The sequence below is a fragment of the Nelumbo nucifera genome, chromosome 1 (genome assembly GCF_055504915.1).
Source record: "Nelumbo nucifera cultivar China Antique chromosome 1, China Antique-T2T, whole genome shotgun sequence".
NCBI lineage: Eukaryota > Viridiplantae > Streptophyta > Magnoliopsida > Proteales > Nelumbonaceae > Nelumbo > Nelumbo nucifera.
The window spans coordinates 131,177,861-131,203,611 of NC_142649.1; the positions used below are offsets into that span (position 1 = coordinate 131,177,861).

General features: G+C 40.6%; 1 protein-coding gene across 1 annotated transcript; it reads left to right on the plus strand.

Moving 5' to 3' along the window:
- The first annotated feature begins 9,011 nt into the window (after positions 1-9,011).
- Positions 9,012-11,816, plus strand: LOC104608163 (protein CUP-SHAPED COTYLEDON 2-like). Its single transcript, XM_010274056.3, has 3 exons — positions 9,012-10,118; positions 10,204-10,487; positions 10,987-11,816. The coding sequence occupies exons 1-3, from the start codon at positions 9,938-9,940 to the stop codon at positions 11,587-11,589; spliced, it is 1,068 nt and encodes a 355-aa protein (XP_010272358.1). The 5' UTR covers positions 9,012-9,937; the 3' UTR covers positions 11,590-11,816.
- The last annotated feature ends 13,935 nt before the right edge of the window (positions 11,817-25,751 follow it).

Consider the following 25,751-nt stretch of genomic DNA (forward strand, 5'->3'; position numbering starts at 1 on the left):
AAGGCTGTGTGGGACTTTAAGGACTCCCAGGAGTACCACGACCTCTAAGTGGAGTATGGCTCGAGCTCCTAACACTCTAGATTTAAGCTCTGCCGTTGGTTGGTCTGCAAGAAGTTCTATGGGCTCAACCTCGACGGCATAACAATGAAGGGCTTGGATCCTGAGACGGCGGACCAGGCGGAGGACGAGGAGCCTGACTCTCTGGAGGATGACGATGAGGTGGAGGCAGTGCATCCCTGAGGCTCGTGGCTCTTCTGTTTTTCTTTTCTGATGAATTCTGGTGGTTCCCGGGTGTCAGAACCCGGTTTTAAAATCTCTTTCTTGGGCGGTTAGGCCTTTTTTCTACTAAGTATGGTGTGCCCTTTACTTTTTGCCAAAGTGATTTTATCACCCGAGCTGTTAGGGCTACATACCCAAAGTAGGATCTTTTGGTAGTTGTTACCTCGAGCTATCCCTTGGTGCTTGAGGTAATTTATAGTATACCCCGAAGTAATTACCATGTATGCCCGAACTGTATGTTCATGGGTCATTCCTTGTTGGGTTCAATCAGTACACCGAGATGAGCTACGCTTCATAGGGTTCAGACCCGTGCTGCCTACGCCTATGGTACTTAACCGTTTCATTGGCATATTAAGTCTTCCATAGTGCCGAGGTCATAGTTAGCTCGGCGTTTTGGAGTGACTTATAGTCCACTCTTGGAGTTTGCCCATGCCATAGAGGCAACTGGGTCTTATCGCACCGAGGTCTATGTTAGCTCGGCATTTTGGCCCTTAGGCTTTGGGAGTGATTCGTGGTCTACTCAGTAGTTCGCCCATTCCATAGAGACGACTAGGTCTTATTGCACCGAGGTCAATGTTAGCTCGGCATTTTGGCCCTTAGGCTTTGGGAGTGACTCGTGGTCTACTCAGAAGTTACAGGTAATACTACCTTAAGTTGACAATATTCCATGCTCGAGGTACATGTTTCCTTTCTAGGGTTTCGAGCTTGTATGTTCCTTTCCCGAGCACCGATTTCACTCGGTAGGGTCCTTCCCAATTCGGTCCGAGCATGCCAACACCGGGCTCAGGTACCATAACCTTACGAAGGACCAGGTTGCCAACGCGGAGGTTCCACTTCTTGACCCTGGCGTTATAGTACTGAGCTACTCTTTGCTGGTAGGCAGCGGTCCTGATATATGTGAGGTCCCTTACTTCGTCAAGTAGATCGAGGTTGGTACGTAGCTCGTCTTCGTTTTCCTTGTCGTCATACGCTTCTAGTCGTAGCGAGGGATCCTCGATCTCGGCTGGGATGACTGCTTCTGTGTCGTAGGTGAGGTTGAAGGGGGTTTCTCCTGTGGCAGTCTTTACTGAAGTTCGGTAAGCCCATAGAACGCTGGGTAGCTCGTCTGCCCATAGTCCTTTAGCTCGATCTAACCGTGCCTTCAGTCCATAGAGGATGGCTCTGTTCGTGACTTCTGCTTGGCCGTTTGCTTGAGGGTGTGTGACTGAAGTGAATTTCTGTCGGATCCCCATGTCTTGGCACCAATTCTGGAATTTAATGTCCTCGAATAGCTTACCGTTATCAGAAATCAGTACCCGAGGTAACCCAAAACGGCACACTATTTTTCCAAAAGAAGTTTTGTATGTTTCGAGCTGTGATTTTCATGAGAGGTTCAACTTCTACCCACTTGGTGAAATAATCCACTGCTACCACTAAGAATTTCCTCTAGCCTGTCGCTGGTGGAAACGGTCCGAGTATATTGATGCCCCGTTGCATGAAGGGCCATGGGCTGGTGAGATACTTGAGGTCGGCAGCGGGCTAATGGTGGATATTGGCATGCTTCTGGCACTTGTCACACTTTTTGGCAAGCTCAATAGCATCTGCTTTCATTGTTGGCCAGTAGTACCCCGGTCGTAGCGCTTTTTGGGCGAGGGCCCTGCCCCCCAAGTGTCCGCCGCACAGGCCCTCATGAGTGTCGCGGAGCACGAGCTCGGCTTCGAAAGGTCGCAAGCAGCGCAGGTAAGGGAGTGTGTAGGATCTTCGGTACAGCCGTTCGTCTATCATGACGTATTTGACCGCCTGACGCTCTACCCTTCTGGCGGCATTGCGGTCTGCAGGGAGAGTCCCGCGTAGTAGGAAGCTCGCAAGCGGATCGATCAAGCTCGGCTCTACTTGAAAGACAGGAGCGACCTCCTCTGCCCCCCGAGAATGCTAGGCCGAGGTAGGTTCTCTATGTACACGGTTCTCATGGTATTATCACTGGTGCTGACTAATCGGGACTGGGCGTCGGCCTCAGTGTTCTCTGACCTCGGGATTTGCCTGAGGAAGTGTGACTAGAAGTTGAGCAGAGCCTCTCTTACTTTGGCTAAATAGTCAATCATAGTCGGTTCACGAGCTTCGTATTCGCCTGTGACTTGATTGACCACGAGCTGGGAATCGCTGCAGATGACGATATGCTTGGCTTTCACTTCTTTGGCTAGAGCCAGCCCGGCTATCAATGCTTTGTACTACGCTTCATTGTTGGATGCCGCAAATTCGAAGTGGAGTGCATACTCCAACTTTGTGCCACTTGGGCCGTACAAAACTATTTTGACTCCGCTGCCCTACTGGTTTGAGGAGCCATCTACGTGAAGGATCCAGCGCTCTTCATCCCAGTTCGCGCTTGGCCTAACTAGGAGAGATGTTGCACTGGCTGCTACCTCACGGTGCTCGAACTCAACCGGCCTGGGAGCTTTGAGCTCGCCCGAACTGGGGGCCTCGTGCTCAATCAGCCTGGGGACTTCGGAGCTGAAAGTGCATTCCGCGATGAAGTCTGCTAAGGCTTGGGCCTTGATAGCAGTTCGCGGCTTGTATTGGAGGTCATACTCGCTGAGCTCAACGACCCACTTCGTCAATCGACCAGAGACCTCGGGATTGAGCAGAACTTGCCTTAGTGGTTTGTTGGTGAGGACGACAACAGTATGAGCTTGTAAGTACGTACAGAGCTTTCAGGTTGCAATAACCAGTGTGTAGGCCAGCTTTTCTATCTCCGGAGAGCTCTAAAACATCGCCCTGCTCGGGCTGGGTTAAGACCGGTACGCTATCGAGGTACTATTTGAGCTCGTCAAACGCGAGCTGACAATCTTGGGTCCATTCTAACCATTTTCTTTTAATTGCTTTAAAGAAAGGTAGGCAGCGGTCCGCCGACTTGGACAAGAAGCGGCTCAGAGTAGCTATTCGGCCATTCAGCCTTTGAACGTCCTTCACTTTTCAAGGTGGTCTCATGTCTAGGATGGCCTTTACTTTGTCCGGGTTAGCCTTAATGCCGCGCCGGTTAACGATGTACCCCAGGAACTTACCCGAGGTGACACCAAAGGCACACTTATTCGGATTCAACTCCATGTTAAATCTACGCAGAATTTCAAAAACTAAATGCAAGTCTTGTATTAATTCATGCGAAACTGGGTTTTGACGACCACGTCGTCTACATAGCACTCTATTTTTCAGCCGATCAATGGCTCAAACAACTTATTTACAAGTCTTTGAAAGGATGCCCTGGCATTTTTTAGCTCAAAGGGCGAGACCTTGTAGCAGTACAGGCCAAGCTCGGTTATGAAGGCAATCTTTTCTTCATCAGTCGGGTCCGTCCTGATCTGGTTATAGCCCAAATAGGCATCTAGAAAGCTTAGCAACTCATGCTCCGAGGTCGCGTCCACCAAACGGTCGATCCTGGGGAATGGGAAGCAGTTCTTTGGGCAAGCTCGGTTCAGGTCGGTGTAGTCGACGCACATGAGCCATTTACCGTTAGCCTTTTTCACCAGAACGGGGTTGGCCACCCAGCTCGGGTAATGGACTTCCCTGACGAAATTGGCTGCAAGGAGCTTCTTGACCTCCTCGTCGACTTCCCTCCATCGCTCTGTGGCTAGGTTGCGTTTCTTTTGTCTAACGGGCCTAACTACAGGATCAGTATTAAGCTTATGAGTGATAATGCTAGGGTCTATGTCGGGCGTTTCTGCCGCAGACCATGCAAAAAAATCTAAATTTTCAAGTAAGAAGCGTACCAGTTTAGATCGCAGAGGCTCCTCAATGGAAGCACCGATCTAAAGCGTTCGGGCTGGGTCCTCCGTCGATGCCGAGATGGAGACGATCTCTTCTGTGGGCGCAGCTCGCTCCTCGCTCTGCTCCGTAGGTCGCTCCAGCTAGAGGTCGTCGGCCACCTTGGCTTTCCCTTTGAGGGCAGCGACGTAGCATTTGCAAGACTCAAGCTGGTCACCTCGTGTTATCCCAATTCCGAAGTCCGTAGGGAACTTCTTGGTCAAGTAGTAGGTGGATACCACAGCTCGTAAGGCATGGGTGATCGGCCGACCTACTATGGCATTATACGGGGAGGGGGTTGCGACCACTAAGAAATCGTGGTTGAGTATCACTATGCTAGGCCAAGTTCCGACTTCCACAAGTACTATGATCCTTCCCAGGGGCCTAACTTCCTCTTCGCTGAAGCCTACCAGGGGGTGTTCGCGGGCTTCAAGTCGCTCTCTTGGAGTTGAAGTTGAAGTTGGTCGAAGGCTGCTTTGAAGAAGATGTTTGTTGAGCTGCCTGAGTCGACGAGGACACACTTGACTTCAAAGTCATTGATCTTCCATCCTTGGCTGCTTCAGGGGGTTTTGTTCCTCCCTGGCACCCTCGCGAGCTGATGTCCGAGCTGCGGCTGAGGTGCAGCCCGCCACAATCGATCCTCCGACTATCACGTGGATGGTCCCCCGAACTGGTTTCTCTTCGGGGGGCTGCTTTTGCGGCTGTTCTGCCTACCTGCTAGACTCGGGAGTGTCTCTACTCTGCTCCCCATGTCGACCTGCTTTATTATTATTATTTTGTACAAAATTTCTCAGATACTCGCGGCGAATGAGCTCCTCTATCTCGTCATGGAGGTTTTTACAATTCTCGGTGCTGTGACTGTGGTCTTTATGAAAACTACAATACAAATTTTTATTTCTAACATTAGGGTTTGCCTTCAGCCGAGGTGGCCACTTCACATACGGGGCGTCCTTGATCGCCATGAGGATCTCGGCCCGCTTCGTGTTGAGGGGTGTGTTGTCCCTTTCTACTGCTGGAGCTCGGAAATGCTGATTTGGCTTTGCCCCCCGAGCTTGGTCCTTCTTCTTCTTGCTGTCACCCTGAGTTGGGGGCTCTGGTTCCCTTTTCCTTTTCTCGAGGGCCTGCTCGCCCTTCTGGTTGATCTCTTCCTCCATCCCAATAAACTAATCTGCGAGCTTGAGAAACTCGGTCACGGTCTTGGGCTGATTGACGACCACGTGCCACTTGAACTCTTTGTGGGTAATGGCTACTGGGCTACTGGGCCTGAGAGGCTTCTCCCCGGCGAGGTCGTTCGCTCCGGCGAGAGGACTTGGCTTGCTTCGAGGTTGGATGCCTAGGGGAAGTGGCTACTGGGCCTAAGGCAAGGAAGGGAACTGCTGCTGATACTGGTACTGAGAGACCTGATGCAGCACTTGTTGCTGGTAGAGTTGGAATTGCTGGAATTGTTGCATTTGACGTTGCATGGCTCGCATGCACTGCAGTAGGTCTTCCAATTGATTCTGGTTGGTCACTGGGGGCACAATCGAAGGTTCAGCAAAGGTCGCTCTAACCGTGAAAGGGAGTGGAGCATTCACGGGTGCCACTGTGAAAGGCACGTTCAGGCTAGGGATCCCGTCTACAGAGAGGGGAACAATGAACTGTCCGATACAGACAATGGGAAGCTAGGGTTGGTCTCCAGAAGCGTTCTGGTTGGCACCACGCCCGGCGTTGCTGGAGGAGGCCATGAATCCTAAGTTCTCGAAGGGAAAATGTAGAAACTTAGAGGAAGGCTTTTTTGAAGTGTTTCCCACAGACGACGCCAACTGATGTTGCACAATTTGGGCACTCCTAACTGGCAGCTGACTGGCTCCTCACTGGTGGCAGACGGTACCTGAGAAGAAGATGGTGAAGGATTCCTGGGGGACTTGCCCAGTGGGAATACTCCGATGCTTAAGTTAGAACGCTGGAGAAAGCAGTAAAGAGTGTAGGTCGCGCTAGATCACTGAGCTCGAGAGAAAGTTTGAGATATTCAAGTATTCGAGAGAGAGCCCTTCCCTTCAACTAGGGGGCTCTTATATATGAGCGTTCTTGTCAAATCGGGCGTAAATGCCACTGGACCTCTGTCAAAGTCGTTATCTGCCAGGCCTGCGCAGGTGACCATTGCAGAGTTCTACCCAATCGGATGAGTGACATGTCCCGAAAAGACAGATACGCCACCATCTGTCGAGAAACGTGGGCGCAGTCTTGTCGGGCTGGCAGGGACTGCGCCGTCGGTCAGGAGACGTGGTGCATGCTGACGGGTACAGTCTTGTCAGATAGAAGCTTCCTGATAACATCGCATTGCTTAGTAGCGAGTTGTCTTGTAGCGAGCTATCCCGCAACAAGTTGCCTTATAGCGAGCTCTTAGGGATACTTCGAGGTGATTCCTCTTAAGGTTGATTTTGGGGCAGTTTTTATGCCTAAGTATTGGAGCGAGCTAGTTATCCTAGCCCGCGAGCTGAAATAAACTTTGTCTTGGCGTATTCCCTTTCAGTACATCGGGGGTCCTCGAGCTCGCACTGTAGCAAGCTCACCCTATGGCGAGTTATGACGTAGCGAGCTGTCCTACAGGCCCGTTACTTAGTCGCAGTCAAGCTGTTGTGCTAAGTTGTTAGTTGTGCTTAATCATGTCCACGTGTCACCGTCCAAAAGGATCAGGTCAAATCACCATCAGTAATTCCAAGAATAAGGCGGCTTATTCCTTAGCTAAGTTTGACTTGTCTTGTTATTCAGGTTGTACCTAGTCATCTGTACCGGAATTCTTGAAAAAAAAAATTATAAAAGAAGAGTCTACCGAGACTTTAAGCCTTTTTCTCAAAAAAAAAACCCTCAATACAGGCCCCATTGGAGATTTGAAGCATCGTAGATTCATAATTGATTCCACAAACCGCAACATAATTAAAATGTTTATCTAATGGAAATTCCATCCCACCGCGAATGATTGAACGAAAATCAAAATCCCATTTTTTTCTCAATCAAAATGAGCTATTCCAATTCCAATTCCATATCCTATTCCCGCAAACCAAACAGACAATGAAATTTTATGTCCCCATTATAATTGGACTTATAACCATGACGGCTCTAGATTTTTTTTTTTTTTTTTTTTTTATTGAGTGAAATGGCAGTTCTATACTCACTGTCTTTTGACGAACAAGTAATCGATTGGTGAAGACAGAATAGTGATTTATCATAATTTACCACAAAAAGACAAAACAACAAGTCATTCAACTCAGTCATTTCCGCCAGCATCAAACAGTTACCTAGGCTATAAAATACTTTATACTCTTGGTTGTATTTAACAGGGGCACTGTTGTCTTTTCATTGATTTGAATTGGTAATACAGGTGGACGAACGATTCTTCCTGGTTTATTTAAGTGTTTGGAAAGAAAAATTCCAATCTAGTGGCCTACTACAGAGGATTCACTTTTACGAGTGTAGAGCAGGGGGTCAGGGGGGGGAGCTTTATACGATGAGGCTGAGGTGAGGATACCAATACGAGCACGGAACACAGTCGGGAAAGCAGGAGGAAGGAAGGTCGGGAAGTCTCGCAATACAAAGCACTGTAGGAGGGCGGCGGGTGACTTCAGATTGTCGTCACGCGCGATCCCTGCGAGATCTCTCGGTTGCCGAGCTCTCTCCCCCTCTCAGAATTCCATTAACAAACATTTTTCTTTCTCTCAGGATATGAAAACGAAAAGCTTTTTTTGCCTTTTGATTTCTGTTCCAGGTCAACCATACTCCGGTTCGCCAAACCCAAAACCAAAAGAATCGGACGCTTCAACTGCTGAACCGCAACTCGAACGTTTCCATCCTCTGCACCTGAACGGATCTGGCCGGTCTGACCGGACCAGTCCGGCGACTGCTGCCGCTGCAGGTGAAAAAGAGAGGCGTTGCATGAAGCCAAAGTTTTTACTTGGGAGAAGATCATGGGGGCGATATTTTGGTTTTACTTGGAAGAAGCTTGACACCTAGCTAACACCTTGAAACGGGAAAGTTGACAGATGCTATTTTCGTCTACTTATTATTAAAACGTAGATTGTATAATTTGTAAATGCAGGAAACAGAGAGGAGAGGAGAGATGATAATGGAGAGAGAGAGGAGTGGCAGCATGCAGATTGACGAGATGATTTGATGTAAAGCTGCATCGTTGCATCTCAAAATCCGAGCAATGACGCGTCAAAATCTGGGAACGTCAATCCTTTGATGGTGATGGATGGATGGACGGGGGTGATAGATGGATGGATGGATGCATGTATGAGTGGAAATATAAATCATTTTTTCTTAGGACAAGGGGACAGAAAAGAAATAGAAAAATTTAACTAATTTTTGATGGCTGGCCTTTGAGAGGAAGCGCAGCTTGACTCTTCATAATTTTCTCTTTAATTTGGAAGAAACCCATTAATTTAATTATAAGGGAAAATTAAATAATAATTAATTATTCTGAGAAAAATAATTAAGGATTCGATTACTTGTTTAAATTTGATTTCTGAATACAACAAAATGCATAATATAGGCTGTTTGTTTCTGAGATGAAGTACTAAGGTTCACGGTTGTTCAGATTTTTCTTTCTCTTTCCAATTTATTTTCTTGACTCTTCTATAGTCCATCATTCAAAGAATAAAGTTGAGTTGATGGTTTCATTAATTTATGATTTTGATATATAATAATTTATCTATGGGGAGCAATCAGCGAATCAGATCTCCCTCCCATGATCAGAACTGTTGAAGATCAGTGATAATAAACACTTGGAGTCATCTGCCCATCGATCTAAGAACTACACATCAATCTGATTGTAAAATGGTTAACAGTTGATCATTTTATTGTCTAATTACTCCTGTTAATAGAGTTTTATGAATAAAAATGACAAAAGAACCAGATTTTAGACTCTGTAAAGCAGCATAAATCTCTTATTTGAGCTTGTAAAGAGAGGAAAATGAGAACAAAATACAGTGTGAGAGTGGCAGAGAGAGAAAGGAGAGGGCCGTGGATTTACCTTGTCTCTGTCGATTCGATTATTTAATCTGGTACTGTGTGCCTGACGGATGAGATATGAAGCAGCCTTATCGATTCACGAACAAATCCTTCTCCTCCTCCTCAACTCGTCGTCTGTCTCTCTTTTTCTCTCTCTCTCTCTAAACTACTTTCTGTTCTCGCTTTCGCTTTCTTCACTGACAGAGAAATACCTGCACACTTCCTCACGCACGCACGCATACTCAAAGCCAGAACCACCCCCCCCCCCTCCATCAAACCCTTCTCTCTCTCTCCAGAGATGGATATGATAAGGGCTGCAGCTGCAGCAGCAGAAGCACAGAAAGCAGACGAGTACAGAGCAGAAAACGCAGATTTTCCAACCAGATCATACCTTATTATTTCGCCTTCCTCCTGCCACTCAATTCATCAAATCCGTATGAAACCCATATAACACTCCTGAAGCGCACCCTCGTCGCAACACCTCGCAAAGCAAGGAGACAGCCACCATCTCAGCTCTTCTCCTCTATCTCTATAGGCGGCTCACTCCCCCGATCATGCAGTGAAGCGCTGAGCTCTCGTTAGCTCGTGCTTTTGCACCTGGGTTTTGGTTCAAATTTGTTTCTCTTGTTCGTACTTCTGTTATTCGTTCTAGATTTTAATGGGTACGCTATAGTGAAGGCCTTTGTTCTTCTCGTGCTTACGTTTCTTCTGCTCTGCACTTACGATCCATGGAAGTTTTGAAGTCTTGTATCCTATTTTCTTGATTTTTCTGTTCCTTTCAACTATCTCTGGAAGCTTAAGTCCCATCCTCGGAATTCTTAGAAAAGTTAATTCAATTCTCTGCCTTCCACTCAGTAGCTTAAGCAGTTCAGCTTGGTTCTGCAACTAGGGTTAAATGGATAGCTACCACACTTTGGACAACAGCAACGCGCATTTGCCGCCTGGCTTCCGTTTCCACCCGACAGACGAAGAGCTCATAACATATTACCTAGTTAGGAAGGTCCTTGACAGCAGCTTTACGGGCAGAGCCATTACTGAAGTTGACCTCAACAAATGCGAGCCATGGGAACTTCCTGGTATATGCAATTTTTTTTCCTGAAACCCATCAAGCTTTTGGCTTTATATACCCCTAACGTTGGCACTGAAAAATAAATGTTGCAGAGAAAGCGAAGATGGGAGAGAAGGAGTGGTACTTCTTCAGCCTGAGAGACCGAAAGTATCCTACTGGGCTTCGAACAAATAGAGCTACTGAAGCTGGGTACTGGAAAGCCACCGGCAAGGACAGGGAGATCTACAGCTCTCGAATGTGTGCACTTGTGGGAATGAAGAAAACTCTGGTGTTCTACCGGGGAAGAGCTCCAAAGGGGGAGAAAAGCAACTGGGTCATGCACGAATATCGCCTTGAAGGGAAGTTTGCCTACCATTACCTGTCCAGAAGCTCCAAGGTTTGAATCCCTTGATCTCTATCTTCACCCCTTAGGATTCGTTCCTTGCCTGTTTCAGTGTTCATTTTATGTGATTGTGATTTACTTGTTTGATAACTTTGTGGCTTGAGGATGCTATAGAAACTATCTGATTAACTTTGGGTGGTTGTACTTTCATTAATTCTGAGTCTGGTACGTGTTACAGTTAGTTTTTTCGTTGAAGGAGGTTGCACTCAGATTCTACTTCGTTAGATCTGTTACACCTCTCTTGTGGTCTTAATTCTGACAGTGGTAGGTTTTCCAGTTGGTTTCAGCCCACTGGAATGCAACCATGGCTCTTGTGATCGATTCTGCCAGGACATTTTCAGTCAAGTTTTTCAACCAAACTTAACAGTTTGGATGGATAATTTCCTGCTTTTAAGCTTGCTTTTGTGATGATTTTGGTTTTTAACGCTTTGGTCTTTTATCCGTTTTCTGCTTTCAACATTCTGTTAACTCATACCGCATCCCGTGAACGTAGGACGAGTGGGTGATCTCTCGGGTGTTTCAGAAGACTGGCGGTGGTGGCGGCAACGGTGGTACTAGTGGAGGGAAGAAGAACCGTGTTGCCTGTGGCGTTAACCCCTACACCGAAGTTGGGTCTCCGTCCTCGACCTCTCTTCCCCCGCTGCTCGATTCGTCTTCCTACACTGCAACTACCGGCGTCACTGACCGCGAGAGCTGCTCATACGACAGCGAGAGCGTAAGGGAGCACGTGTCCTGTTTCTCCACCGTAGCTGCAGCAGCTGCTGCCGCCGCCGCGGCCACAAATTTCAATCAACAACCACAGTACCACTTGTCCTCACCGGCTTCCATCATGAACGCCGCTGACTTAACCGCCCGGTTCGGAAGGAACGTAGGACTCTCGGCCTTTCCGAGCTTAAGGTCTTTGCAGGAGAATCCTCAACTGCCGTTCTTCTCGTCTATTTCGCCGATGACAGCGATATCTGGCTCCCAGAACCATAACAACGACCTGGGCGGGTGCAGTTCGGCGAGAAACTGGCCGGAATCTGAGCCTCAGAAGATGGAGACAAGCCGGATGCCTTTGGGGGCCACCGAGCTCGATTGCATGTGGACTTACTGATCAATCTCTCTCTCTCTACTACTGTTATTTAGAAGACTTTCCTTTTTCTAGGGTAATTATTATCTTCTAAGTATAAGATGATCTGATATATGACGGATATGTATGTTCATGAGTTCATCTTCTGAATGTCTTGGACTCTTTTAGCTGTCAAAGAATGTCCTTGGTTCTTTTCTGATTCTCATTAGATGTAATCAAAGCTGCTGAACGACGAAAGCTAGTTACTCCTCTAGAGATGTCAACCTATCATGTTAATTATTAGCTATCATTCCTTTTCTCTGAGCTCTCATATTTGCAGTGAATCAGTGAGGATCCCAAGCTAAGATTCGTAATATATAGTGATTTCATTCATGTTACGGTTAAGTTCATCATGAGTTGCATGAGATAGACGGTAGCAGGCTCAGGGCTTCTGCCATAGCTGCGAACAGATACGAAGGAAGAGGCTGAAAAGTCTCATCTCAGGAGTCAGGGCTCCATCTCTCTATGTACTCCATTTGGGTCTACTGTAAACATGACGAGAGTAGGGCTCAAGGATTCTGTATATATAGCTGAGTGCCTGTGCAGTGAGCACAGACATGAAGGGGGTTAGGGAGGTTGGGAGAGGCTGTCAAGCCTCGGGGCTCCATCTCACAACTAGACGATTTGGTTCCACTGTAAACATGATCCTGGCCGTTCAATCATAAAAAATTTTGCTAGATCACTTGAGCTGTAGTCTAGTCTTTCTTTCTCTGATTATTAGGATACTCGGATGGGTTTAATTAACTAGTAGCTAGGTTTGTTTTATATTAAAACATGCCATGTTTGAAGCTTTGAATATGAATCCGAACTCCTCATCGTAGATAGCATGAATGATCTACATGAGCAGAGTCCGCAGCTACTGGAAATTGCAGTGAAACACAAATTTGGCAAGAGACCTGAAGACGATGATAATGTGATATAGCGTACGAAGCAGAAAGCTGATGCATGAAAACTATCTAATTGATTAGTTCCCTTCCCACTTCCCACAAACGGGTTGCATGGGGTAAGGTTTATTGAGTAGATAAGATCATCCCAGGCATTTCAATTGTACGGTTGGGGTAGCGTGTATGCTCAATGTACGGTAGAGATGGGTTTTCATCAATCGGCACATGGGGCCTCTCATGGATAAGACAAGGCATACCATCAGATGGGCCCTGTCATGGGGTACCACGTATGATCTCCATTGGGTTGCTTGCTACACGTTTTGTTGTCGGATGCTTCTTTTGGGTGAAAATGAACCGCTACCTTCCCACGAGGGACTGGTTGGTGTCTGAAAAAATTCTTGAATTTAGAGTGGCGGAGTGGGAGCTATTTCGAGTGTGTGGGTCAGTCCATGGACACAGAGTGGAGAGCACGCGTTGTTCACAGTTAGCATTTTAGTGTAAAGCCTCTCATGTTTGGGAGGGTTTGAGTACTTGTGATAATGAAACTTAATGGGTTTTATCCATGGTTTATGCATGAAAGGATCACCGTTCCAGAACAAGTTAAAAGGCTAAGCTCCAAAGACTAAAACGCCAAAAGCTGGAATGGGTTTATCTGAATCTGGGCTATGGCAGTTTGGCCGAGTTTGTGTCGGTGGGTGAGTGATGATTTGTCTCTATGGATACTTGGGTGGAGGAGGCTTGCTCAGGTCTGAGACTGAGAGAGAGAGAGAGAGAGAGAGATAATGGGTACTTGGGTCTGGTAATTTGCTGCTTTACACAGAATGTAACCATGGAGGGATCATAAAAACAAAGACAATTTTCCATGGTTCTGTATTCTCATCAGCAAGCTCTCACCGACACGAAGCAATTAATTCATGTTGATCATCAGTTGAAGACAGCACCGGCCGGGCTAGGGTGAAGTGCCCATTTTGCCGTGAGCATCGAAGATATGATTCAGTTCGGGAAATGGCCGAGGGGCCTACCGATGCCCACTCTGCTCCTATCGAGGGAACACTGTCATATTGTTTTATGTATGAGAGACAAGTAACCCATGTAATAGCTTCCTACTTTGCTTACAAAAGCATCCATAACTTAGTGGGAAAGTCGCTCTTTCTTTCTGCTCTGCCTCTGAAATCTGGAGGGATCTGCAGACTCATTTATGGTCGAACAACAAGAGCTCATTTAGTTTAAGGAGGTCCCAGATAAAGAATATTTCGTAGGTAGCAAGGCATTGTCTTCACTCTCCATCACATCCTTGATGAGCGTCTTTGCACGTATAACAATGGGAATGGATCCTTTTTGCCTTGTTGCCTGCAGAGTTGCTTCTGAACCTTTTTGTTCTTGTTGAAATAACTGTGAAGATTAATTAACTGAACAGTAATTAAAGGTTTGGTGCAGAAATTCAGGACAGGCATTGCTTCAAATATCTGGGATTGATGATCATTTTCGGAACCAACAACACTATGTTTATGACATTCCACTTCTTTGACATGAATCGGTTAACTAGGGCTGCTCTACTGTTGATGATATTGGAACTTCATACTATTTTTGGTTAGTGGCCTTCGAGGATCAGGTTGAAAGCAATCGGATGAGAAAACTTTCGGTCCTATTAAATTGTATGTACAATCACTTTTAACGGTGGATGATGAATCCACGCCTCTTGTTTTTGTCAAAATTTTCCAATGCTAAATGAGTTGGCTTTAAATCCACCGTGAAATGTTGATAGTACCTACAATTTAACAGGAGCGAAAAGTTTTCTCCAATTTGATTGGATTTCAGATGTTAAAACAAAAACCAGTGTTCCCAAAATTATTGATATGATAAAAAATCAGTGTAATACTAAAATCCAAGAATTGGTCAAATTTATTGATATGATAAAAAATCGTTTGACCTAGGAGGGTAGGAAGTTGGATCGTTCATCCATCTATATGCAAATTCATGGAGTCCATAAATGTTCTATTGCTTTTTTTTTTTAATTGTGGGCAATTTTTCAAGATCTATGCATCTAGGATGGTAGGTCCCTAAGTCCCTTATCCCGCTATTCTTGAAAAAAAAAATCGTTTTTGATCTTAATTTGCAATTTTTAAGATTTTTTACAAATAAAAGTTAAAAACTGAATTATAAAATATAAATTAAAAATAAAATAATATATTTTATGTAAAATATAATTATATTATTTATCTAAAAAATGTGTTTATACACACATACACACATGTGGAACAGTCTGACCCATTTGATCTGGACCATTGAACCAGTGACTCATGATTCGAAGACAAAAACGATTCGACCTTCGGGTCAGTTTTTAAAACGTTGATTAATATGTTTATATTGCATTTTTTGTATTATTTATTTTTTATAAGAACACATGTATATATGTGATGAAAATAGTTAAAGAAAATACCTGCCATAGGTTTGTATTTCCTTTATATAAATTGTTATATTTTTTAAATTTTAATAAATTAAATCGGATCAGATTATATTCAGATATCCAATTATTAATGGAATAGAATTCAAATTTATGTTTATATGATCCAATCAAATCTTCAAATCAAATGTTTGTACTATATATAAGATCAGATTTTGATATACCCTAATTTAAATCCAATCCAATCCCCTTGCATCCCTAGTTATTTCCTATTAGGAGGAACTAATTAAAGTATGGGAAGTGAATAACTTCAAAAGAAAAACTTATTTCAATTATTTGGTCTCGACTATTGGGTTATAGGAGTGGTAGACTGGGTACGTCATTAACCTTTGCCATTTTCTTGATCATGCAATTTTAACGATAGCAAGTTTTGTTGGAAGACATCCCTTGTATCAAGGAGGCCTACGTTAAAGCGCATTAAGATAGGCTTTCACCTAGGTTTCAGCTGGGGATAGCTCATCCCCCTCCCCTAACCCCCATTCTTTGAACCTTACTATGCATGGTGCCTTGGTGGTCCCTGTATCCTATCACTAACAATCTGACATACCAATCACACTGATTAGGTCTAGTGTATAGCACCTGACCCCCCCTATGGGGCTAAAGCCACTTCACCAACATTAAAGAAGAAAAAAATGTTATTCTACCTTATTTTTTCTATGTGATCTCTCTTCGGTGGCTTCTTTTTTTGGATTTTGAGAGAGGGAAAATTGGTGAATGGGATTTTGGTTTCCATCCACTAAAAATCCCATGTTTATTTTTTCAGATTAATGCGGGGGTTACTGAAGTTTATTTTTTTAGGTATCACTTAACCAAGTGGGTAAATAACTTTCTCACCTAGGAGAAAGGTTGCTAACATTTGAATGAGACAAAAATGCCCCCTTTAATAATGGATTTTTATGACTAAAATGATCATTACATTATTTATCTCAGAAATAAAAGAACATTGGTAAATGCACTTACCCGGGTAAATGTTTCTCAAGAAAAACTTACCTAGGTAATTGCATTTACTCAGGTAAGTAACTTGTCGAAAAGTGAACAGGGCCTTAGTATTTTCTTTTTAGGTTTATCCCTCACCCTTTACCACCTGAATTGCATTTAGGTTTCGTTCTTTTTTGGTAAGTTACTTTCCCGAGTAAATGCAATTACTTGGGTACATTTTTCCTGGAAAACACTTACCCAGGTAAGTGTATTTACCCATGTTTTTTTATTTTCCAAGTAAAAAAAGGAAATGATCATTTAGGAGCATTTTTGTCTCATTCAAGTGTTGGAAACTTTCCCCCCTATGTGGGAAAGTTATTTACCCCTATGAGATGAGTATCAATTACTCAGGTAAGTGATACCCAGGAAATTAAATAAACTTTCCCTGTTCTCTACATTTATCTGAAAAGAAAACATATGATTCTTCATTAATAGGAACCAAAATCTCATTGACCAATTTGCCCCTCTCAAAATCCAAAATAAGAATACCCCCTTAGATTTATGAGAAAAAAAGATTAGAATTAAAGGGTCGAAATTATTATCTTAATTTTATATCCTTGTTCACTTTCACTCTTTCATGGGAACAAGTGGAGGACCATGGCTAGCCAATGGAAACACTGTCACACAACCTATCAAACATAGGTATATGATTTTATTATTCTCCCTTTCTATGTAAATCCGGACAAAATGAAAGTGTACCTAATTTGGATTTGTTGTACTATGATTCATACTCTACACGATGTAAGATCTGAACTTTTTATCTCATTTTCATCCATTTGCTTATGCAAATATTTCACCCCAAAAACTAATGAAAGATTTGATGAGTTTGAATCTACTACACCTTGTTTTTTTCTCTTTTTCCCTTTGCTGCACTAGCTAGGCATTAATCAGGACTCTGGATCTGCTACAAACAAGATGTGCACAGTGCACCATAAAACTCAACTAGAAGTATAAACAGCAGTTGCGCGCCGGTACATCTCGTAGTAGTATGGATGGCTAACATGTTTTACTCTTGATTGGGCACACTGATTGCTTAGTGCAATAAGGGCAGGAAAAGAAATGAGACAGATCCTGACACAACATCTTCCTCCTACTTTCATTCTCTCTCATAGAAAGTGGAGACCACATTATTTTGCTTTTCATCTTTCTCCTATAACCAAACAACTTTCTTTTTCTACTTTTATCTTCTTCTTAAAGTGGGGATCACATCATTTTACTTTCAATTTCAATCCTCCAAAACAAACAAAACAAAATAATTCCTGATACAAAAATAAACCAGACTTTCGACTCAGCCCATTTGCACCCTCATGCAAACAAATGAAGCCCTATTATTGTGACAACCAGTCCAGAGTTCCTACCACAGTATTCTTGCTCATAAGATACTCCAGCCACACATCTCACCTATGACCACATCGATCAACCACAACATACTAGTACTGGGCGTGCGGCTGTAGTGTTGCTTAGACCTGAAAAAACCGACCCAACCCGAAAAGAATTTGGGTCGACTCGGGGTTGGACCAGAGGTCACCACTGGGGCACTGAGTCACCTCTTTTCACACTAGTATTTTCAAACCAGCATCGGCTCAGATGGTTGAACTTTTTTTAACCGATGGATATGTAAATCCATAATTTTGGTAACAAAAAAAAAAAAAAACGCTGTCTTCATCAAAGACCAGCTGAACAAAGCAGTTCAACCATTGACCTGTCTGAACCATGGGCCAATTCTAGCTTGAGTATTTAGGATTGGGGTCTAACCTTTGCCAATTCAGCCCAAAATGACCTAAATCTGCCTTGATTTGAATCACCCCACCCAACCAGATTGCTAGGTCTAGTCTTGTGGGTAGAAATAGAATCTTGTTGGCTGGAAATGTGGTGTCCATATGACAACATATTGGTACTTGTATAGCCATATATAGTTGAAATACTAGGTTCTGTTTGGGAAAGAGTACATATACAAGTATGTACGGTGCAAATACATACAAGATAATACACACTATAAGGTTTTGCACTTTAGGTTGCATTTGGAAATAATGCAAATGAAGTGTAAATCTCAGTTTAGGGTAAATTTGCACTCTAGTTCATTTTTGTCGGTGTTTGGCAACATTACATTTTTTCATTAACAAATGACAGATCAATGTATATTTACATTGATAAAAAGATGTAAAAGTACATCAATAAAAAAGAAGTAAATTTGCAATCAAGTGGGCTTTTGATAAAAAAAAAAGGCATATGCTTTATTGTAATTCCTGTTTGCATCCATTTCAGCTAAAAGTCTGTTTGGTAAGAAGGTAAACTTGTCAATGCAAAACTAATCCAACTTTGTAATTTATATGAACCATTTTACACTTTACATATTTGCATCGTTTTCAAACACAACCTTACATATTTGCATTGTACATATTTGTATTTGGAAGGAGTACAAAAACAAATATGTAGAGTGCAAAACCTTACATTTTGTATTATTTTGTATGAATTTGCACTGTACAAATTTGTATTTGTACTCTTTCTAAACTGAGCCATAGGCTTGATTCCGAAAGAATACAAATATGTACAGTGCAAATTCATACAAAATAATACAAAAGATAAGGTTTCAAACTCTATATGTTTGTATTTGTACTCCTTCCAAACTGAGCCATAGGCCCAGTTTTGAAAGAGTACAAATACAAATATGTACAGTGCAAATACATAGAAAATAATACCAAATACAAGGTTTTGTACTCTACTCCAAGGCTCAGTTTGGAAGGAATACAAATTCAAATATGTACAGTGTAAATACATATAAAATAATACAAAATATAAGGTTTTGCACTCTACATATTTGCATTTGTAATTTTTCCAAACTTAGCTGTAGGTTGTGTTTAGTTGCAATGCAAATAAATTTGCACTGATGTAAATCCATGACAGTACAAATGATTTGAATGTAAATTCTGACTTATTTTTGTTTCAACTTTTAGCTTATTTTGTTTGCTTGCAGTACAAATGAAGTAAATTAAGACATGAAACAGAATAAAGTAAAATCCAAAACAAAATTAAACAAGAATTTGCATTTATTTACATTTGCACTCCTATGCATTTATACTAGTACAAATAAAATTGCACTACAACCAATCACAGCCTTAAATAAAATTTTCACTGATGCAAATGTATGGGAATGAAAAGGGTTTAGTGTATAAATTCTCTGATTTATTTTTGTTTTTGCAAGTAAAAGTGGAAGTAAAATGATGAGGTTCCCAATGCACATGAAAGGGAATGAAAGCCAAAGTCTAGGGGAAGGTTTCTTGTTTGGAAGGAAAAAAGTACCAAATAAAATTTGGCAGTCATAGCCTTGCCGGACTATCAGCAGGTTTCTCCCAGGTGGCATATTAATTCACCAAGTAATCCTTCCAACACCGATGCTGTTATAAAGAGAATGTGGATAGAGCCCTCCACGATCAATATCTTTCAGTCCTTTTAAATTATAGGTACAAATTACAATCGCTTTTAACAGTGGACGATGAATCCACGCCTCCCTTATTTTTATTAAAATATTTGAATGTTTGATGAGATGACTTTAAATCTATTAAAAAAAAAAGGAAAATTCTTCTGTATTTTGGGTCTAATGTCATTTTGGTCTTAAAATTTTTAAGATATGACAATTCAGTACCTGCTGTTAATTAATTATTAATCAGTCATTAAGTGGCATTTGAAAAATATACAAATGCCTTTCGAGTATCATCTAATTTTCTTTGTCAACCATCTAAACATTAACAAAAAATTAACAGTCTCAAATCATTGACTCTTCTATTTAAGAAAGTTGGGGTCACTAGAATGCTCACTCAAACATGACCCTAATTTTCTTAAATGGAAAAAGCAAAGATTTGGGACTGTTATTTTTTTGTCAACGTTTAGATAGTTGATAAAGAAAATCAAATAACACTTGAAGGGCATTTATATCTTCAAATGCCACTTAACGGCTGATTAACAGCTAAATAACGACAGGTACTAGATGATCACGTTTTAAAAGTTTGAGTACTAAATTATTGTATTTTTAAGTTCAGGGGCCAAAGTGGCACTGGGCCCAAAGTAGAGGATAGTAATCGAATTTTCCCTAAAAAAAATAATTATACCTACAATTTAATACAAGCCGAAGTTCTCTCTCGATAGACTGAGTTGTTGAAGCATGCTTGGGGCATACACATACACAAACACACAAATGTGCTGCCTCAAAGCTGCGAAAGGCTTACAGGAAATACTACACTCAGGATTGGTTAATGGGCTAGGTTTCACAGCAAGCCCATCAACAAACTACTTTGTAAAGCTAGTAATTGTTCACATGCAATACACGTGGTAATTATTACAACAACAACAATGATAGTAATGCGGTAATAGTACATTGTTAAAAATGATTAATAATAATAGTAATTAACATCTATCATTATATATGACATCAACTTAAAAGGTAATTATAATATGGGCCTTCAATATAAATAAATAAATATATACATAATTGCATGTGGTGCTTTTTTTTTTCTTTTGAATATATCGTGTGGTGTGGTTGGTGCTTTCTCTGTTTCAATAACCAGGGAAGGTGAAGGTTGGAGCTGTTGATGTATCCAGCCCCATCAATAAAGCCTCTGGTCAACTCTCTGGTTTTCTCTTCTCTTCGCTTTCTTTCATCAAAGGCTCCTTTGTGTTCTCATTTTCTTCTTTATTTGCTTATGCATTTATTTTTCTCAGTTGATCCCGGGGCCCAACTAGGTAAAACTGTTATAGGCACGATTGAAACTGAATTTAACTGCGGTTGTTGTTATGTTATGGGTATGACTGGTTCAAAGTGACCATTCTCACATGAGGAGCATCGTAAATGGTGTTGTTTTTTACTATTAATCCGTGCTGAGCACGAGATGCGAGACTAGAGTTACGGGTGGTCAAAAATCGCCATTGGGACTCTATTGTTGGCTATTTTCTCCAGCGTCTTCGTAAGGAAATATAAAAGATAAAAAAATAAATCAAAAATAAGAAAAATAAAATAAACAAATGGTGTTCTATGAGAAAATAATTAAGAGGGCAATCCTTGCTCCACGAAATGATGAAATTAAAGACATAAATTCATACATTCTAGAACTTTTATCTGCCAATGTTCGTACATATCTAAGTGCAGACTATAGATTATATTTCTACATAAAACTAAAAATAAAATTATTATTGTAGGTTTGATCAAAATGAAGAAGAAATTAAAAAAATTCAAACAACAAAAAACTGCTATTTCATCGACCCAAGAAATGTCGTTAGCAAAATATACAAGCCTTGCTGAATTCAAAACATTAATACTACCAAAAAAAAAAAACAATCAAAAAATCAGATACCATATCTTTGGATTTTGGTACAAGGCTTGCAAAAATTACAAAAAAAAAGCAATTGAATCAAGTAGAATTTTTAGCTGTGCAAATTGTCAATAAGAAAATATCGACACAACCGTTAGGTAAATTTCAAAATGACAACTATCTTCTTAATATGTCTAAATTATGTCACACTAACATTAATGTTTAATTGCAAGTACAAAGTATCCATCACTCTTTAGGATCCAACATTCATGCATTTTCAGCATCATGTATATTCAATAACTTCATAATTTAGTATTCTGCCTAAATTAATATAGTAATAATTTTAAATTTCATCTTACTCAGCCAATCAAAGATGAAGGAAAAACTAATAAAGGGAAATCATTTTTTTTATGAAAAAAATGAAGGGAAATCAATATTCGAATAATCAGTAGATCTATAAACTCAACAAACAAAATTCAAATTGCTTTTATGTAACAAATTAAAACATCTCTTTCTCCCTCTATCTACCTATGAACTACATCAACCAAATACAATTAATATCTCCCAAAATCTCTTACATTAAATTTAATTGCTCAACTAATGGTGAAGGTATGAATTAACACCAAGTAAGATTCGGTTATATCATATGATGACATATACCAAACACGTGTACAAAATTTATTATCTTACAAAACATGCACTAATTGGTTCTTATTATACAACAACAAAGCAAACGACAATAGAAATCTAGAAACTGGAAATACATGTGATCGATGCAGGTACAGTGATTTTGTTAGATACACTAATAGGAGGATGAGATACATCTATTTATATACTTAATATTATATAAAGTGGACATTTGTCTTTGGATTAAGTTATAAAAATTAAATCTAAATATTGATTCTAATGATAATGAATGATAACTATTAAACATTGAAAGTGTTTTATCAAAATTACGGGTGGCTACGAGAGAGCTTTTTATGAGTTATTCGAGTTCGGTTCGTGAAAAGTTTGATTCATCTTGATTTCAATTGAGTTTTAAGTCGAGTTCGAGACCAAATTACAGGCTTGTTTATTAATCAAGTCAAGCTCAAACCTAATAAAACTTGGCTCATGAGTAATAATAATAATAATAATAATAATAATAATAGTAGAAAATAATATATATATAAATAAAAATATTATATATAATATTTTTATTTTTATATATAATAATAACTAATTATTATAATTTTTAATTTTTAAATATCAAATAAATTATATTTTTTATATATATCTTTTTTGTTTTTATAAAACATTTTTCTCAAGTCGAACTCGAGATTGCGAGCTTTTTACTCGATTTGAGCTCGAGCTTAAGGTTCTAACTCGAATCGAGCTCAAACTCGAGCTTGAACATTGTACTACCTTGGCGAGTAGACCTGTTCATGGGTCGGGCTTTCACTTGTCACTAATGAAAATATACTAGGCCCGAGCCCGAGCCCGAAACCCAACCTAATTGAAAAAAAAAACAAATTTTCCTATTCAAATTAGAATTAAAAATTCAGATAGTATTTTTTTTCTATTTAAATGAACAATGGGCCTACAAGATGGTATTTTTCCCTTTCTTTTATATTTTAAAACACAATTTTACATTCTTAAATCAAAAAATTTATTCAAATGGACATAATCACATAACTAATTTTAAGTTTAATATTAGGTCGGGCCGGGCCGAGCTCGGGCCAGGCTATTTTGACAAAACCCAAGCCCAGCTCGAATTTATTGCGGGTTGGGCTTTTTGGCCCGAATTTAAGCCCGTGGGCCTATAAGCATATTCAAGCCCATCCAGGGGTCGGGTCGGGCCGGGCCGGGCGGGCCGGCCCGTCAGGCCACCCGGCCCATGAACAGGTCTATTGGCGAGCCAATGTCGAATAGCTAGTTATTCGGCTCAACTTGACTCGAATCCACCCCTAATCAAAATACTAATTTGCCTCTAATAGAGAAGAAAGGGCAAATTTTATTTAATAAAAATTCTAGAAAATGACTCATTTACACTTTTATAAGCAATATAAATATAAATTATAACTTATTGCAAGGTTAAAAATATTAATACAACTAAATACATCACCCATGTGCGTACCGGAGTTTTACAAGCATGTTTTATATTTCTTTTTTTAACTTTTTTTCAAATTTTTACATGGGATAGGGCCTACCCCTGGTTATATTAAAAATATTAATATACTTATTATTTGATATATCAGGGTGGGGCCAATACGATAGGATACGCCCGATATGCCTGATACGGTGATACCTGCCAGATCCTTGGCCTATTGGACCATAGGCTTTATTAGCTTTAGTAAGGGAGTCAAGGACTCGTTAAGGGGAGGGCTTGAGTTTTGGTTGAGTGCCCTATTTAGAGGTGTAAATCGGATCGGGCCGCTGTTAAGGGGAGGGCTTGAGATTTGGTTAAGTGTCTCATTTAGAGGTGTAAATCGGGTCGGGTGGCCCAGCCCGACACGACACGATGGCTAACGGGTCGACCCGCTAGGCTCGTAACGGGCCGCACTCGGCCCGCCCGAGAATATAGCCGTTGCCCCCCCCCCCCACCCCAATAGCTATAAACAGCCATATTAGGGGGAGTATTTTTGTATTTTGCTTATGGGGGTTGAAAAAATGACATAAATGCCCCCCAACAGCTATATAACAACTAGTTTAGGGGGGCATTTTGGGTAAAGTTATAAGTAACTTTACAATGACCAAAATACCCCTCCCAACAACTAAATAACAGATAGTTTTTTGGGTATTTTGGGCAATTGAATTATGTTCAATTCCTATAAGTAGCCCTATCCTCCACTATTCTCATCACACCAATTCAACAATTCTCTTAGTTCTCTCTCTCTCATACTCATACACTCTCAATTATCTACAGTCTTGAGAAATTTTGATTAGTTGATTGTCTAATTTTGCATTCTCCAATTCTCAAGTCTCAACTTTATCAAAGTTTCGACTTTCAACAAGAAGAAGGCTTGCTCAACCAACTCAAGTATCTCAGTTCAGGAGGCTTAGACATTGAAAGGCTTCAACCATTGAAATCAAGTTGGGATTTTGAACCGGCAATCCGGGTAAGTCGAATTAGATTAATTTTTATCCTTTTAGAATTAAAAAAAATGGTCGTCCCTTCTCAAAACCGATTCCCCAACATGTTCACCATGGATGACATTCAATCGCATCACGATAGTATTAATGTTAGCACTAATGTCGATGCGTTTGATGTCGATGGAAGTGGAACTTTCACCCTCGGTAGTAATGATATTAGGGAGAAAATGAGGGCTTCTAAACTGAGTAGCCTAGTTTGGAAAGTTTTCAAAGTAGAGGATATCGAGGGGAAGGGGAAAAGGGTTGTTTGCCAAACATGTAGGAAAGACTTTAGTTATTGTAGCAAGGGTGGTACGGGACACTTGAGCAAACATCTGCTCACACATGAGCGAGAGGAAGATGAAAGGAGAGAAACAACCCAAACACAGATTGAGAGGGGGACTAGTTTTGGTACTTTTAGATATTCACAAAAAAAATGAGACAAAAACTTGTTAAGTATATTGTACATGCAGAACAACCATTTATGTTAGCTGAAGATCCAAAGCTAGAAAAAAAAAGCTAGAAAAATGGTTGTGTAGTTCTATAAACCCACAATATAAAAAAGTTTTTAGGAATACTATAAGAACTGATGCTTTAAAAAAATTTTATTTATATAAACAAAATTTAATTTCTTTGTTAGCAAATCTTAATTCTAAAGTTGCAATTACTTCGGATGTTTGGACATCCAAATTTAATATTAGTTATATTTGTGTTACTGGCCATTTCATTGATGAAAAATGGCTTTTGAATAAAAGAATTTAAATTTTACTAGGCTTGAATGACCACATAGTGGCCCAGCTATTGCTGCAAGTATTTTAAATACTTTGCATGCTTAATTTTGATAATACTAGCAATAATGATTCTATAATAAATATTTTAAAATCTCAATTAAAACCATGCTTAAATGGTAAATTATTTCATATTAGATGTGCATGTCACATCTTAAATTTATGTATTCAAGATTTCAAATCATATTTCAAAAATTAGAAATTGTATTATATATATAAAAAGTTTAGGGGCAAGAAAACAAGAATTTAAATATTTATGCCAAAATTATGGTCTAAAATATAAACATTCTATATTAGATGTAAAGCATAGGTGGAATTCTACCTATGCTATGTTAGAAAGTTGTATATCTCATAAGCAAATTCTTTCTAATTTTTATAATTTAAAAATGCCTAATGATATGATATTTGAGGAAGACTAGGAAATGACAATTTGTATAAGAAATTTTTTAAAACATTTTTATAATGCGACAAATGAATTATCTAGAATTTATTATCCAACTAGTTGTAATTTACCGTATCAATCAATGGTAATTAGTGATTGTATTGTCAAATATAGAAATAATCCACAATTTCAATGTATTGTTGAAATTATGGAAAATAAATTTAAAAAATATTGGGA